The 16,446-nt window shown below is 42.7% G+C and overlaps 1 protein-coding gene and 3 non-coding genes across 4 annotated transcripts; all 4 read left to right on the top strand.

Annotated features, from left to right (window-relative positions):
* Nucleotides 1-8,668: 8,668 nt before the first annotated feature.
* RPS12 (ribosomal protein S12) lies at nucleotides 8,669-12,037 on the top strand. The gene is made up of 6 exons (XM_039467809.2): nucleotides 8,669-8,777; nucleotides 8,895-8,945; nucleotides 9,153-9,269; nucleotides 10,976-11,078; nucleotides 11,498-11,599; nucleotides 11,949-12,037. The coding sequence occupies exons 2-6, from the start codon at nucleotides 8,932-8,934 to the stop codon at nucleotides 12,009-12,011; spliced, it is 399 nt and encodes a 132-aa protein (XP_039323743.1). The 5' UTR covers nucleotides 8,669-8,777; nucleotides 8,895-8,931; the 3' UTR covers nucleotides 12,012-12,037.
* On the top strand, nucleotides 9,487-9,558 carry LOC120363471 (small nucleolar RNA SNORD101). Its single transcript, XR_005579016.1, has one exon. It is a non-coding gene; the product is annotated as a small nucleolar RNA SNORD101 (small nucleolar RNA).
* On the top strand, nucleotides 11,340-11,415 carry LOC120363496 (small nucleolar RNA SNORD100). The gene has a single exon (XR_005579040.2). It is a non-coding gene; the product is annotated as a small nucleolar RNA SNORD100 (small nucleolar RNA).
* Nucleotides 11,749-11,878, top strand: LOC120363493 (small nucleolar RNA SNORA33). The gene has a single exon (XR_005579038.1). It is a non-coding gene; the product is annotated as a small nucleolar RNA SNORA33 (small nucleolar RNA).
* Nucleotides 12,038-16,446: the final 4,409 nt, after the last annotated feature.

Raw genomic sequence — 16,446 nt, 5'->3', positions numbered from 1 at the left:
TTAATCCACCACCTCAGCTGCTGTATCATGCTGTCCTTTTTCATTCTGTATGTGAGAGAGGGAAAAAAGATAAGTCTATATTCCATACAGTTGGACTCCCCTCTATCTTAAAATTAGTTCAATTTATTCCTATTAAAAGAAAGAAAGGAAGCTCTTTAGACACAGAAAAGGTAGGGAGTACCTCAACTGAAAGACACGAAAGTGAATTAGAAAATTAGGTTTATTTTTATTTATTAATTTGAGATGGAGTCTCTCTATTGTCTGCCAAGCTGGATTGCAGTGGCCCAGTCTCGGTTCACTGCAACCTCCGCCTCCCGGGTTCAAGAGATTCTCCTGCCTCAGCATCTCAAGTAGCTGGTACTGCAGGCGCCTGCCACCACGCCCGACTAATTTTTGTATTTTTAGTAGAGACGGGGTTTCACCATATTTGCCAGGCTGGGTCTCGAACTCCTGACCTTGTGATCCACCTGCCTCGGTCTCCCAAAGTGCTTGGATTACAGGCATGAGCCAAGGCACCCAGCCGAAAATTAGGTTTATTCAGGACCTTTGGAAGAGTGAATTATTTTTCACAGTGAGTAAATGGGGTAGAGTTTGTAATTATTGAAACCAGACATTAGTGAACCAAAAATGAATTAACCGATGTGAAGCAGCTGGGGTCGAAAAATATTTGCAAAAATACTAGTGAATATTGAGGAAGCATGGTGAAGTGGCTAGGAGTGCGACCTCTGGAGGCAGGTGCCAGGGTTCCAAGCCAGGGCACTTTACTGGCTGTAACTTCAGATGACAAGGTCAGTTTCTCCATCTGTACAACTGGGATTATAATGTTTATTTTGTTGGGCAGCTGTGAGCATTGGCGATAAGGTGTTAGCACCCAGGACATGAACATGATGGCTGCTACCCTACTCTCACACTCAGTTTTCTTGCACAAAAAAAAAAAAAAAAAAAAAAAAAAAAAAAAAAAAAAAATAGGTTTCACCTATTTTCACCTTATTTACTATTTGGGAAGTGTTAAAGCTTGAAGACTGCCCGGGCGCATTGGCTCACGTCTGTAATTTCAGCACTTTGAGAGGCCAAGGTGAGCGGATCACCTGAGATCAGGAGTTCGAGATCAGCCTGGCCAAAGTGGTGAAACCCTGTCTCTACTAAAAATACAAAAAAATTATCCAGGCTTGGTGACACATGCCTGTAATCCCAGCTACGTGGGAGGACGAAGTAGGAGAATTGCTTGAACCTGGGAGGCAGAGGTTGCAGTGAGCCAAGATCCTGAAGAATCGTGTGTGTGCCTTTATCGACTGAGAATCTGCCTCAGATACACTGTACAAAGTCTATTCCAATATATGGGATGGCTGATAGTAAGTTTGTAATTGTACCACTTCGCTCCAGCCTGACAAAAGAGCAGAAACTCCATCTCACATAAATAAATAAAGTTTAAGGACTGGGAAATTCTTGATTTGAAGCCAAAGCAAAACAAAAGAGTTACCACTTTGTGCCAGGCATTATGAAATTAAAGATGAACGAGCCCCATCCAGACTCTGCCCTCAAGTAGCACTCCTTCTAACAGATAAAATCCACACTAATTAATAATCTAGAATGCAATCGGTTGTATACAAACATATTGGAAGAACCACTTACTTTGGCAAAGGGGTCCTGAATGACTTCCCAAGGAAGTGATGTTACCTTGGTTCTTGAAGTTTATGCAAAAATTCCCCAGTGAGCAAGTTGGAAGGAGAACCTTTAGAACTACTCTAAACAGAAAGTTCCACTCTAGCAAAAGTTCCCTAAAGTAGCCTTATGAAACGTTTATGATCTAACCCCTGACAGCTTCTCCAGTCTCATTTAGTTCTATGCTTTCTCTTAAATCTAACATCAATCTGTAGAGGGAAATTTTCTTGAATGATTTCTTTGATGATTCATTTCCTCTTTTGCTTTATTTCTGGTCTGTAGATGTTGGGTCATCCAAACTGGCCCGTTTTTCTTATTTCTCTTTTCCTTCTTTCTTATTTTTTTCTTTTTGGTCTCACTCTGTTGCTCAAGCTACCATGGCACTATCATGACTCACCGCTGCCTCAACCTCCTGGGCTCAAGTGAGCCTCCTGAGTAGGTGGGACTACAGGCATGTGCTGCCACTCCTACCTAGTTATTAATTTTTCTTTTTTTCCCTCCATCTTATAGTAAGTATCCCTACCTGTATCTTGCCATCTGAATTTTTGCCAACTGTATCTTGCCAACCGAATTTTTCATTTCTATTGCCATCTATTTCCTTGTATCTCCATTCTCATTCCTTTCCCCATTTGCAATCATTCTTGCATGTTTAATGCAAATCACTTTCTCCATGTTCTCAAAAAAAAAATCTGTGTTCTTGTGTGTCCATCTATCTTTAATTTACATAAAGGCTATTCATATCCCTATCCTCCTCTCTTCTTCTAATCTCTGTGTCTCTTTCTCCCTTCAGATGATCAGTTTTATAATCAAATATATTATTGTGTTAGTTTTCTGGGGCTGCTGTACAAATCACCACAAACTTCATAGCTTAAAACAAGGTCCTGGAAGTCAGAAGTTCAACATCAGTGTCTCTGAGCCAAAATCAAGGTCTCAGCTGGATCATGTCCCCTTAGAGGCTCCAGGGAAAAGTCTGTGTCTTGCCTCTTGAAGCTTCTAGTGGCAACTGGCATTTTGTGCCACATCACTCTGATCTCTGCCTCTGGGGTCACTGTGCCTCTTCTCTTCTATGTGTAATCTTCATGTGCGACTCTCGTAAGGATATTTTGAATGACTTTAGGGCCAGCCTGAATAATCCGGAATGATCTCCTCATCTCAAGTTCTCCAAGTTAGTCACATTTGCACAGATCCTTTTTTTTCATATATGGTAACATTTACAGGCTTCAGGAATTAGGACGAGATCTTTGGAAGCCATTATCAGCCTACCAGAATTATCTAATCATAGTTTTATATCTTCATTTAGACATATATACGTATATGGAATTTTTTTTCTTTACAAACTAAAATGGAATAATACGGTCTTTGTATTACTCCATTTTAGTTTGTAAAGAAAAAAATTACTGTCTTTGTAAATGCCACCTCCTCAGAGAAATTCATTCTTTATTATTATTTATTTATTTATTTATTTAATAATAGAGACCAGTTTTCACCATGTTGCCTGGGCTGGTCTCAAACTCCTGTACTCAAGCGATCCACCTGCCGTGGTCCCCCAACGTGCAGAGATTACTGCCGTGAGCCACCACACCTGGCCAAGAAATTCATTCTTATCCCCTTATCCAAATACAGCCCCAGCCGTCTTTTGCCCTTTCACCTTTCTATTTTTCTTCCTAGCATTTCTATCAGTCAGGGGTCACTCCTGCTAATTAAAAAGAAAGAAACATTGGCTAATTTAAGCAGAAAATGAATTGATCATTGATTATTAGGTAACACATAGTATCATCAAGAGGATCATGCATACCACTTAGAGATTAAGTGCCTAAACTCACACCACCTAAATGGTCCTGTATGCATGGCATTGAATCCAGCTGAACGTACTTTTGCAGCATGTGCTGCTGATACCATTGGAGCCAGGTGTAAGACACTGTAGCTAGAACATCAGCCCCACTCCTCAAGAATGCAGCCACTTTCACCAGAAGAGATTTTAGGTGGTGCTAGCTTCTTCCACTCACTTGCTTCCATTGCATATCAAGACTCGATGTATTTGAAGTCAGCAGTAAAACAATCCCCAACTTTATTCTTTTTCAAGAATGGTTTGAATATTTTAGTTACTTTGAATTTCTACAGAAATATCATTTTTTCCAAACAACATGGTGGAATTTTTATTTGTATTTTTTTGACCCCATAGATCAAAAGGTCACAAAGTAAGCTGGAATTTTAACCCCGCACCACTGGGTCATCCTGACCACTCCAAGATAGGAAATCATTATTATGCCTCAGCTCGGTTTTTCTCTCCAGCTCTGGTCTTCCAAGTGTTTTTTTCAATTCATCTCATAGATGCTTTCTTTCACTTGATCGCTCTGTATCTCCTCCTTCTTTGTCATCTGTTATGAGTTGAACTGTGTGATCCCTCAAAATTCGTATGTTGAAATCCTAACCCCTTCCACCTCAGAACAAGACCTTATTTGGAATAGGTTTGTTGTAGATGTAATCAGTTAAGATGAGGTCATGCTGGAGCAGGTGGGTCCTTAAGCCAATATGGCTGATACTCTTATCAAAAGGAAAAATTTAAACACAAAATCAGACATGCACACAGGGAGAATATCATGCAAAGATTGGAGTTATGCGAACACAAGTTACAAAACACCAAGATTGCCAGCAAACCTCCAGAAGCTAGGAAAGAGGCGTGAAACAGATTCTTCCTCACACCTTCAGAAGGAAACAACCCTGCCAACACTGACTTCACACTTCCAGCCTTCAGCACTATGAGATAATAGATTTCTGTTGGTTAAATCACCCAGTTTGTGGTACTTCGTTATGGCAGCCCTAGCAAACTATACAGCGACACTTAGATAATTCAGAAATCCAAATTCGTAAATCCAAATCCAAATCCAAAAATCTAACACCAATATTCCCTTTTCCACCTATATAGCTTTTAGCACAGTGGGATAGAACCAGTTGTATTTTTGCCAAATCAGAGATGTAGAGTCATTCTTGAATTCTCAGTGACCTCCTTTCCATATTCTGACAATCATTCAAATGGCTAAAGGGTTAGGAGCACAGGCTTTGAAGTTCACTGAGCTTAAATATCAGCTTCCACATTTATTAGCTGTGTGATCTTGGGCAACTACCTCAGCCTTGGTTTCCTGACCTATTAAAGAGGGCTGATAGCGTCAAATCAGATAGGGTCTCTATAACAATAAAGGGAAAAAATGCCTGAAAAGAATTTAGCAACTTACCTGGCATATAGAAAAAGTGAAACAAATTACCTGTTAATATCAGTGTTGTTCCTAAAACAAACTTTAAATACATTTATTTTTCATATGTATTGTCAGACTCATATTTGTGCACATGATGTGTTATACTCTGCTAGTATAAGAGTAACTAGCCACTAACCTCTATGTAGTCTTGTCTCCCACCTTTCAGTTTCTGAAATTGAGAGGAGGTAACCTTAAGAAACTGAACTAGGGCCGAGCATGGTGGCTCACGCCTGTAATCCAAGCACTTTGGAGGCTAAGGTGGGCGGATCACCTGAGGTCGGGAGTTCAAGACCAGCCTGACCAACATGGTGAAACCCCATTTTTAAACAAACAAACAAACAAACAAACAAAAATACTGAACTAGGAGGGTTAGCCTCGGTGGCTCATGCCTTTAATCCCAGCACTTTGGGAGCAAAAGGTGGGCAGCTTACCTGAGGTCGGAAGTTTGAGGCCAGCCTGACCAACACGGAGAAAACCATTTCTACTAAAGATACAAAATTAGCCAGGCATGGTGGCACAAGCCCGTAATCCCAACTACTTGGGAGACTGAGGCAGGAGAACCACTTGAACCCAGGAGGCAGAGGTTGCAGTGAGCAGAGATCATGCCATTGCACTGTAACCTGGGCAACAACAGCAAAACTCTGTCTCAGAAAAAAAAAAAAAAAAAAAAAAAAGTGAACTAGGAGAATCTATATTAAAGAACCCCTTTAAAAAACAAAACAAAAACTCCTATATCACCTGTGTCCCCATTGACTTCATTCTGGGGTTAGAACTGGTTATATAACCAGGACTTAAAAAAAAAATGTAGCTCCAGCTCTAAGGAGGGAGGTTTGTGACTGATAGAAAAGACATTTAATGTGGTGAAATATTAAAGTGGAGATCCACGATGTCTGAGTCAATAGAACAGATTAGCAGCTGCTCAACGACAAACCAAGTCTGAATTGGTTGGTACTGGAACAACTGCCTTACCTAACAAGGCACTTGATCATTTTCCCCCAACATAAATATGCTGTTTGGCAGTGATTATTTTCACTTAGGTTTCCCAAATTCCCTGCTTCTTCCTTAAAAATCTTTTTTTTTGGTGGGGGGGGGGGGAAGAAATCTAATATGCTTAGCATATTAACTTTACTATCTTTAGAGAATGAGAAATGTGCTGAAACACCATTTGCCACATTCTCTTTAAAAAATACGTGTGTTAATTATAACCTCCAGAAGAGGCAAGAAGGCCTTCATGCTTTTGCCCTTACACTTTCATCCATTTAGAATATCCTGTCCTCTCCTTCCATGCTCACTGATTTGGAATCCTTTAGTGGTTTTTTTTTTGTTTTGTTTTGTTTTTTGGAGACAGGGTCTTGCCTGTCTCCCAGGCTGGAGCGCAGTGGTGGATCTTGGCTCACTGAAACCTCTATCTCCTGGGTTGAAGCCATTCTCCTGCCTCAGCTTCCAGAGTAGCTAGGATTAGAGGTGCGCACAACTACACCTGAATAATTTTTGCTTTTTCTTTCTTTTTTTGAGAAGGAGTCTCGCTCTGTTACCCAGGCTGGAGTCTCGGCTCACTGTAACCTCTGCCTCCTGGGTTCAAGCAATTCTCTGCCTCAGCCTCCCGAGTAGCTGGGATTACAGATGCCCGCCCTCACGCCCAGCTAGTATTTGTATTTTTAGTAGAGACGGGGTTTCACCACGTTGTCCAGGCTGGTCTCAAACTGCTGACCTCAGGTGCTTCGCCCGCCTTGATATCCCAAAGTGCTAGGACAGGCCTAGTTTTTGTTTTGAGCCTGTTCAAATGCTGCCAGAAGCCTGAGGTCCTCTTACCCTTCCACGCCACTCCCTAACCCCCTGCAATTCTGCATCTTCCCTGTGGCCCTGAGGAATTCTGATTTTTGTCTCAACTCTTAATCCCACCACAAAAAAGCAGGGCAGCAGAAATGATTCCTCATCTTTATACATCTCGAAGTTTTCTGCCGTTTTTCAATCAAAAGCTCAAGAAACATTTGCACGAGTTACTGACAGAGAAGCAGCTTCAACGCTTTAAAAATGAAACTGAAAGCAGAGGAAAATGTAAAACTGAACTCTATATCAGTTTATTAACATTCCAGCAGGTCTCCGTTCTGGTGAACTCCGTGGCAGTTCTCACCGCGTTGCCCATTTTTTTTTTTTTTTTTTTTTTTTGAGACGGAGTTTTGCTCTTGTTACCCAGGCTGGAGTGCAATGGCGCGATCTTGGCTCACCGCAACCTCCGCCTCCTGGGTTCACGCAATTCTCCTGCCTCAGCCTCCTGAGTAGCTGGGATTACAGGCACGCACCACCATGCCCAGCTAATTTTTTGTATTTTTAGTAGAGACGGGGTTTCACCATGTTGACCAGGATGGTCTAGATCTCTCGACCTCGTGATCCGCCCGCCTCGGCCTCCCAAAGTGCTGGGATTACAAGCTTGAGCCACCGCGCCCGGCCACCCATTTTTGTTTTTTGCACTCAAGCGTCTTAGCAATAAACAGTTGCTCACTGGATTCACATCGCTGGCACGTGCCAAGCGCCTAATCATTGCTCACTGGATTGGCGGCTGACTACTTAGGAGAGGAAATTAAAACAAAAGGCACTATTGATCATATTCAGCAATGTTTCATTCGTTTGCTTTAGAAGTGGGGACTGGGGGATGGCCAATCACTTCCAAATTTAAAATGTTGCTTCCTGGAAGAAAATTGGAGTTTGGCAGTTCTTAGGATTACATTCCTAACTTCGCCAAGTCCGGGATGGAATAATGCTGGATTCCTCATAGACTGAGTATTTCATGTGTATAGCCCCAGGCCCTGGTCGTGCGTCAGGCACATTGCAGATGTTGAAAATGCACCGGAGGAATCCTGATTTGCGCAGGACTGTGTATTCCGAGCAGAATCCACCGTTAAAAACCAAAGACAGATGCACAAACCTCGTTCACAAGCGACTCTGACTATATTTAGAAACTAGAATTGACCCCCTGGCTGCAGGGTCCTCTTTACTAACACACCTCAGGGAAAGTGCCTAGAAATAGTGAAAGCGGCCGGGGGCGGTGGCCTACACCTGTAATCCCAGCAGTTTGGGTGGCTGAGGCGGGCAGATCACCTGAAGTCAGGAGTTCAAGACCAACCTGGCCAACACGTTGAAACCCCCGTCTCTACTAAAAATACAAAAAATTAGCCGGGCGTGGTGGGCGGGCGCCTATAATCCCAGCTACTCGGGAGGCTGAGGCAGGAGAATCGCTTGAAACCGGGAACCAGAGGTTACAGAGAGCCGAGACCCCGCCATTGCACTTCAGCCTGCTAGAAACAGTGAAAGCGTGTTGGCTCTCGTTTCATGAGGACCAAGATGAGGATCACCCCCACAACGACACGAAGTGACTTAGAAGCAAAGGAACAAAGTGCGCTAAGGGAAGGCTAAGTCTTGTAGAAACAACAGGAAAAGTAAAACGTGGTGTGGAAAGGGTTAAAACTAGCGCTAGGCGGGATACAAAGCTCTAGGTGCCTTAAAAAAAAAAAAAAAAACACCACGCGGGCACACCTATTTGGCTCCTGTCGGGCTCCGTAGAATGAATTCCCAGGGCCTCCATGGGTTACGCCCCCGTAGAGGAGGGCAACGGGAAGCTGCCCGCGTAGTGCCTGTTGCGCTCGCCAAGGACAGGCCCGAAAGAGATAGAAAACGCGAGTCAGAACCGCCTCAATCCGGAAACAGAAACTCCCTAGGCCCGGCACCGCCGGAGTCACCTCTTTCGAGGCTGGGAGTGCACATGCGCACAGGGGGCCTGAAAAGGCCCTTAAATACCGTCATGCGAGCGCGTGCGGTCTTTTTGCCTGCCGCCGCCGAGTCGTGCGGAGGCGGAAGCTTGAGGTAAGTTGGGAGCGGCAGTAGAGGTTGTGTTGGTTGTGATTCGTGGCCTGGTGTGTTCCTACTGGGATTGTTGACGAATATTTGGTTCTCTAGTAAGTCAATGCTTTTGTATTTCAGTGCGTTCAAGATTCCGCTTCACCCGTAACCCACCGCCATGGCCGAGGAAGGGTGAGCCCAGGGGCTGGGGGGGGTTGGAGTTGGGGTCGGGGTGCGGCTGAGGCGTTGGCCGAGAGCTGGCGGAGCAGGGCTGGGTCAGGCGGGTCGCCGTAAACGGCGTTGGTGTGTTGTACACCTAGGTCTTTGCTGAGTCCAAAGCCTTAGACGCGGTGTGAGCCTCTAACTGATTGATTGTTCTGATGTGGTGTCGCGTTTCAGCATTGCTGCTGGAGGTGTAATGGACGTTAATACTGCTTTACAAGAGGTGCTGAAGACCGCCCTCATCCACGATGGCCTAGCACGTGGAATTCGCGAAGCTGCCAAAGCCTTAGACAAGTACGTGTATCAATCTCATACTGTGGGTTCTTGCAACCGGAACAAAACTGCCACCCAAGGGAAGAAGGCATGGAGTTCATGGTGTTAGCGCAAAAGTTCTGAATGGCATCCAACCTACAGGAAACCTAGGAAAAGGTATCAGAACTCAGTTCTATAAAGCCCACTTCAAATGTGTGGGTTGCTGTTTGCAATGGGAATAAGCACTCAAAACTACAGTGTTTGAATGATGACTTAAGTTGTCGGATACCCCTTCACTCCTTTTATGAGTGAAAATCAGAGTCTGACAAACCTGTAGGTTGTGGGGCTAATCAGTTTTATACGTACCTGGCTGATTGATTAGATGAGACATGTTACATTTGGCAGTTTGTAAAACAAGCATTAAGTTAATGGAACGTCAAGCTCAGGTTTCAGAAGCATTTGGTCTTAGATGAATTTAGTTGTATAATTGGAGATTTATTCGAATCTGGGATGTTTGTTAATGTAATTGGGTGGATCGAGTTATGTGTCTTTTAGGGTGATTGCATTGACAAAGCAGCCTACTCTTGAGCTGAATTTATATGCAGTTTTAAGGGTTTACGGGACAAGTTCGTTTTGTTGTAATCTGGCCACTTCAATCCGAGGGAAACTGCATTCTTGTTTGATGTATTCAGTAGGTCCTAGTATGAATTCTTTGTAATATTTGTACCTTGGCAATGTTAATGAATAGTTAACAATGGCATTTAATGAATAGTTGTTAATTAATGTCACAGCTTTTTTTTTTCTCTTTTTTTGAGATGGTCAGCTCTGTCGCCCAGGCTGAAGTGCAGCAGTCACTATCTCATTGCAACCTTTGCCTATTAGGTCCAAGTGATTCTCCTGCCTCAGCCCCCCAAGTAGCTGGAATTAGAGGCGCATGCCACCAGGCCTGCTAGTTTTTCTACTTTGAGTAGAAATGAGGTTTACTATGTTGGTTGGCCAGGCTGGTCTCGAACTCCTGGCCTCAGGTGATCTGCTCCTTTGGCTTCGTAAAGTGCTGGGGTGCAGGCATGAGCCATCGCGCCTGGCCTAATGTCACGACTCTCATCATCTGAAAGTTTACTTCACTTTTTTGGGGGGTGGGGGAGACGGAGTCTTGCCCAGGCTGGAGTGCAATGATACCATCTTAGCTCACTGCAACCTCTGCCTCCCTGGTTCAAGCAATTCTCCTGCCTCAGCCTTCTGAATAGCTGGGATTACAGGCCCCTGCCAATACAGCCGGCTAATATTTGTATTTTTAGTAGAGACTTGGTTTCAGAATGTTGGGCTGGTCTCTTAATCTCAGGTGATATGTCTGCCCCAGCCTCCCAAAGTGCTGGAATTAGAGGTGTGAGGCATCGTGCCCAGCCTTTCACATGTTTCTGTAGATATATGAAGCTGGCTTACAAGAAAGTTATCACAGTTGGGTTTTGGCCACAAGATTTAAAAAATACTTCTACAAATTCACTGTCAGGGAAAGAAGTTTTACTGAAAACCAGTGTTACTGTACGTTAAGTGAATGTGTATATGCTCTGTAGCAGATTAATGAGACCTAAACAGTTTTGTACACATTTCTGATTTGCTGCTTATGTTTTGCCAGTGTTAGTAAAGATAACCCTCCTAAAAATGCAAGCGTGATGGATTTAGATCCGAGTTTCATTTTCATTGTAATTTGAATTTTAGTTTCATTTTCATTGTAATTTGAATTTCAGGCGCCAAGCCCATCTTTGTGTGCTTGCATCCAACTGTGATGAGCCTATGTATGTCAAGTTGGTGGAGGCCCTTTGTGCTGAACACCAGATCAACCTAATTAAGGTAAGACTGCTAAGGATTGTGTTGGGACTGATGTGATCCACAGTGATGCTTGTGTACCAGGGTAAATTTTGTGAGGTCTCAAGCTGTTGGTTTGTGCAGGTGTAAACATTACATGGACCTGATAATTGGCCATTTTAAAGGTCATTGTAGGTAGAAGCATTTTATAGGTAGAGACATTTTATACCTGCAGAATTGAATGCTAATTTTGACCTTAGAATACAACAAAGATTAGTAGCAGGCCTATAGATTATCTTTGTGCTTGCTGTACATGATGACAACTGGCTCCCTCTACTGAACTGTGGTGAGGAAACTGCCATGTCACCCTTCTGACTACAGCCACCTTCTGGGTTTAATTTATTTTTGGTAGTGTTAATGTTTGTTAATGTGATGTTTTGTTTTGTTTAACTTTCTCCCAATAGGTTGATGACAACAAGAAACTAGGGGAATGGGTAGGCCTCTGTAAAATTGACAGAGAGGGGAAGCCCCGGAAAGTGGTTGGTTGCAGTTGTGTAGTAGTTAAGGTAAGTCACTATTTGAGGGATGAACGTTATGCTGGTTAACCATGTATAACTTTGTATTGAAATAAGTTGGGGATCTTGCAAAGGAAAAAAATGGACTGATCAGTTTCAAAGCATCTAATGCATTTCATGAAGAAATAGAAACTGTAATAAAGCCAGCCAATGAATCTGCCTACCTGATTGTGTTTGTGCAGGCATACTTTAAAAACTGGCAATAGTAAAGCCATGTTACGAGCCTTAAGGACATTGAAGTCGTTAAGGTCCCTGAAAATGGCTATAGCAAATTACAATGGGAAACATTTCTGTAAGAATTGTTATTGAGAACTTGTTGAAATTCCTAATTTTTTTTTAGGACTATGGGAAGGAGTCTCAGGCCAAGGATGTCATTGAAGAGTACTTCAAATGCAAGAAATGAAGAAATAAATTATTTGGCTCACATTGCTCATGTCTGACTTTTTATTTGGGGCAGTAAAACAAGGTCCCCTTTTAGCAACATAAAATCTAATTACTATAGATTAACTGGAAACGTGATACACATATTTAACCTTTCCTGGGTTCTAGATGAAAGTCTCCCCAAACAGTGACTATGTCAAACCTGGACAGCCCTAGCAAAAACAGGTCTGCCATGAGGTATTGGTGGTGACCAGGAATGGGCATTTATCTCCCACTAGACCAGCCTAGAATCTGGAGAGAGGGTGTGTGCCGTAGATTGCAATCTATGGCAGGACAGTGAGTGACATGCTGGGCAGGTTAGCAGAAAGTACAAAGTTGGGCAGGATCAAGTTTTGGCTATGGGACAAGTCTGATGTCCAGGAATGTTTGGGGACATTCCTTTGACAATTTGAGAGCATTTCACTTTTGTTGCCCAGGCTGGAGTGCAATGGTGCAATCTTGATTCATTGCAACCTTTGCTTCCTGGGTTCAAGTTATTCTCATGCCTCAACCTCCCAAGCAGCTGGTATTACAGATGTTTGGCAGTTTTTTTGTATTTTTAGTAGACTGGTTTCACTGTATAGGCCAGGCCGGGCTCAAACTCCTGAACTCAGGTGATCCACCTTCTTTGGCCTCCCAAAGTGCTGGGATTACAGTTGTGAGCCACCTGGCCACGTGGTGCAGTGCAGGAGGTGCTTCAATCCAGCCCAGGAGCTTCTGCCCCAAGAGAAGCCATGACTGATGTACATTGCAAATTTGGATGAGTGTACAGTTAATGTGAGGCCATACACGTAAGGGTTTTTCTTGGTATTGTGTATCACAGGCTTAAGGCTTTAGCAATCTGCCAGAGTAGGGTCACCTGTACTGGTTGGTTTGGTAGTAATCTGTAACGTGGCTAACGCTGGTTGACCTCACTGTAGTGATATATTGGGTGGCCTCATGGAAAGCAAGGAGCTCTAGAGCTGAATTTTGTGGTGTCTGGATAAACTCACGATGGTACAATCTTTGACTATCAGCCAAAATGGAAATTGTCAACCTCATGTACCGACTTTGCTGAGGAAAGTTCACTTTGAATTGTTTCCTTGTGTCACCAATCTGTTTAGACATTTTTGAGTGCCTGTTGCATATATGGCAGTTAGGGCTGTTAAATATGTTTAATTAGAATGGAAGGCAGATGAAGTGGCCTTTGGTAGAGACGGGTTTTCACTGTATTACCCAGGCTGATACTCCCTGTGTTGGTGTTTGTGTCCACTGTCAGCTCGGCTGCAAAACAGAATGCTACCTCCCAACTTGTTTTTTTTTTCTTTTTCCTTGAGGCAGAATTTCGTTCTTGTCATCCAGGCCGGAGTGCAATGATGGCAATCTTGACTGGTTACCACCTCTATTTGGGTTCAAGTGATTTTGATTCAGTATCTAGAGTAGGTGGGATTACAGGCACATTCCACCATACTCAGCCAGTTTTTGTATTTTTAGTAGAGACAGGGTTTCACCATGTTGGCCAGGCTGGTCTGGAACTCGACCTTAAGTGCTGGATTGGCTTCCCAAAGTGCTGGGATTACAGGTGTATTACTTTACCTGCCCCCAAATCTAACCTTAAACTCTACATTTTCCTTTACTGTTGCTCTGTGTTGGCTCCTTCAAGTCATTAAAATGTCTCCATTCTCGGGCTCAATCTGTTTTCTAGCTGTTGTCCTCACCAGAGACTGCTTGCCAGCAGCCTCTGGTCAAATGCAATGGCTCGATCACAGCCTTTTCCTGACCTCCAGGATTTTGTTTTAAATGCTGTGTTGCCATTTTGGCCTTTACCACATTTCAGTTCTTTCTCTTCCTCTCCCTATGCTTTCAATTATAGTTTCCAGAGTTCAGGCTGGCATCAGTTTGCTTCTCTGCAGCCTTTCTGGGACATTCTCCCACTCCCACAGCTTCCCCTGATTCGCAAGTCTTTTGCTTTCTTTGATCACTCTAAGCCATACCAGACAATTTCCCCAGGAACACCCACTTGCACCTCAAATTTCGCAAGCCTTGAAGTGAACATCATCACTAACATGTTTTTGTTAGAGGAATAGAAAGCTAACTATGTGGTGTGTACCAGACTGCATCCATTATCGCCTGTTATACTGCTTACCACCTTCCCAAACTAAAGGCCTTGGCATCCTCAACGCCTACCTGTGTTTTAAAGGTCTTCTTATTGTCAGTCTCATCCAGATGACTCATTCAAGACATGAGTCACTTCAGTTATTTATCCAGACTTCTGAGTTGTAGCCATTGAAAAGTGATCATGTTCGTATCTTGATAACTTTGGTTGGTTGTTTGAAGTACGTCTTCTTTTCTCCACCTGGATATCTCCTACTCATTCTTCAAAACAGTGCAAATGTAATGCCAGCTTTCGAGTGTGATTTACCTGTTTAGCTTACATGGGATTCACTGGGGAGCCCACTGAAGTAAAAGTGCCAGGGCAGAAGCAGATGCCATTTTTTTTTAATGGGGGAAAATGGTTTAATGAAACCAGTTGCTGTGTGTGCTCAGAATCTTGTTGAGGACATCCCTCATGGACTCAAAAGGAAAGCTGTTTGAGCCCAGCACTTGATGTTTTTCGCATCCACAGACAATGAGATGTGAATCCCTGTGTACTTTGGCTGTAAGAGCCTCCAAGTGAAATATTCCATTTTCTTTATGTTCTTAACTATTGTTTTTTATATTTTGCCTCATTCTGATTTTATTAAAGTGTATTCTGTATTTCTGATAAACTACTTTAAATGCTTTAAAAAATGAGACCATCTACAGAGAAATTGTAAAAAGGCTGTTTTATGTATTAGACTGCTGTTATAAACAGGTAATGTTGGTCTTTAACTGGATTGTCGAGGCAACACAAGCATTACATAGACAGGGCTTATAAACCCTAGAAAAGTGTGGAAACATCTACTAGTGTTACTGAGGACCAATCGAGCCCTTAATGGAGTTTGAATTTCTTCTTTTAAATGAGTTATTTTTTAAGAGTTGTGTTCAAGGACTGTTAAGCATAAGTACTTATGAGACCCACTGAGAAGGAAGAGAATATGCAGTCAGGGAATAAGGTCCCAGCCATCACCACTCCAGGACAAGGATGGGACAGGCTGATGGCTGAGAAGGGTACAGTATTGTCTTCACAGCAGGCATTTTCAGGAAAGTCAATCCACATGCTAGAACAAATTCAACAGTAAGTCCCAGCAAGAGTGAAAGAGATGGCCTAGTTAAGGAGGTGACCTGGGGAGAGGCCCCCAGCCTGACTCACTGCTGGTGGCTTGGGATATAGAAATATTGACATAGTAGAATGTTGAGAAGGACTGGGACCAAGCTCACCCCAGATTAAAATAGTGAGTTCTTTTTTGAAAACATGGTTTGACACTTCAAATGTAACAGTACATCTCAATTCAAATTGCTTTATTGTAAGTGAGATGTTTCAGCCAGCTTTTTTTCCCCAGAGTTTAAAGATTGTAATCTTTGTTGATAAGTTGTATTCAAATCTAGCTTTTGCTTGAAAAGGCTTACGAACCAGGGAGGAGGATGAATCTTCCTCCTAAGGATTCTTCACCTACATTGACGGGCAATTTTCTAAGCTCTTCCCTGCTTTATATAAAATATTCCTAGAGAGTATTTTTTCTACCCTTTTCCTCCTCCTTTTTCTTCCATTCTTTTTTCCTTTCTTCTTCTTCTTTTTTTTTTTTTTCCTAAATGTTCCTTGACTGTCTTCATCACCACACTGTTAATTTGGTTTCCACAGTATTTTAGTTTTTGGAAGGAAATGTGCCAGAGAAGAGACAGAATTGTCTTTTTGTTGTATTTTTCCATCTCTTTTGAGTTTGTTTTTTAAATATGAATTAACCAAACTGAGTGACAAAGGTTGTGAAGATAGAGACCCCGGTGATCCTCCTGAGGCCCTATCAATCAATGAGGTTATATTTGCCTTTCATTTTTTGATGATAAAGGGAGAAAAAATTGTAAAGCAGCAACTCAGAATGCTTTAGAAAACATTTATTAGGCCAATTTCAAATAAAAGAATAGGCATAGCTGTAAGTATTCACCACAGAGCTATAATACTTCTCTGTGTTGATGCAGGAGAATTGAATAAAATGTACATTTATATAATGGGATATTAGGATGCCTCTGAAATGGACAGTATGGATGTTAACATACATGTTTTGAAAAGAAGTATTCAAAATGTACCATAGGATAGCATTTTGTAAAAAAAAAAAAAAAAAAAGGAAATAGTAAAAGAATATAAAGGGGCTGGGCGCGGTGGCCCACGACAGTAATCCCAGTGCTTTGGTAGGCTGAGGCGGGTGGGTCACTTGAGGTCAGGAGACCAGCCTGGCCAACATGGTGAAACCCCATCTCTGCCAAAAATACAAAAATTAGCCGGGTGTGGTGGCAGGTGCCTG

This window comes from Saimiri boliviensis, chromosome 4 (assembly GCF_048565385.1).
Source record: "Saimiri boliviensis isolate mSaiBol1 chromosome 4, mSaiBol1.pri, whole genome shotgun sequence".
In the NCBI taxonomy this organism is placed as follows: domain Eukaryota; kingdom Metazoa; phylum Chordata; class Mammalia; order Primates; family Cebidae; genus Saimiri; species Saimiri boliviensis.
The sequence above is the reverse complement of the archived record's forward strand: the minus strand, read 5'-3'. Positions and strand labels throughout refer to the sequence as shown.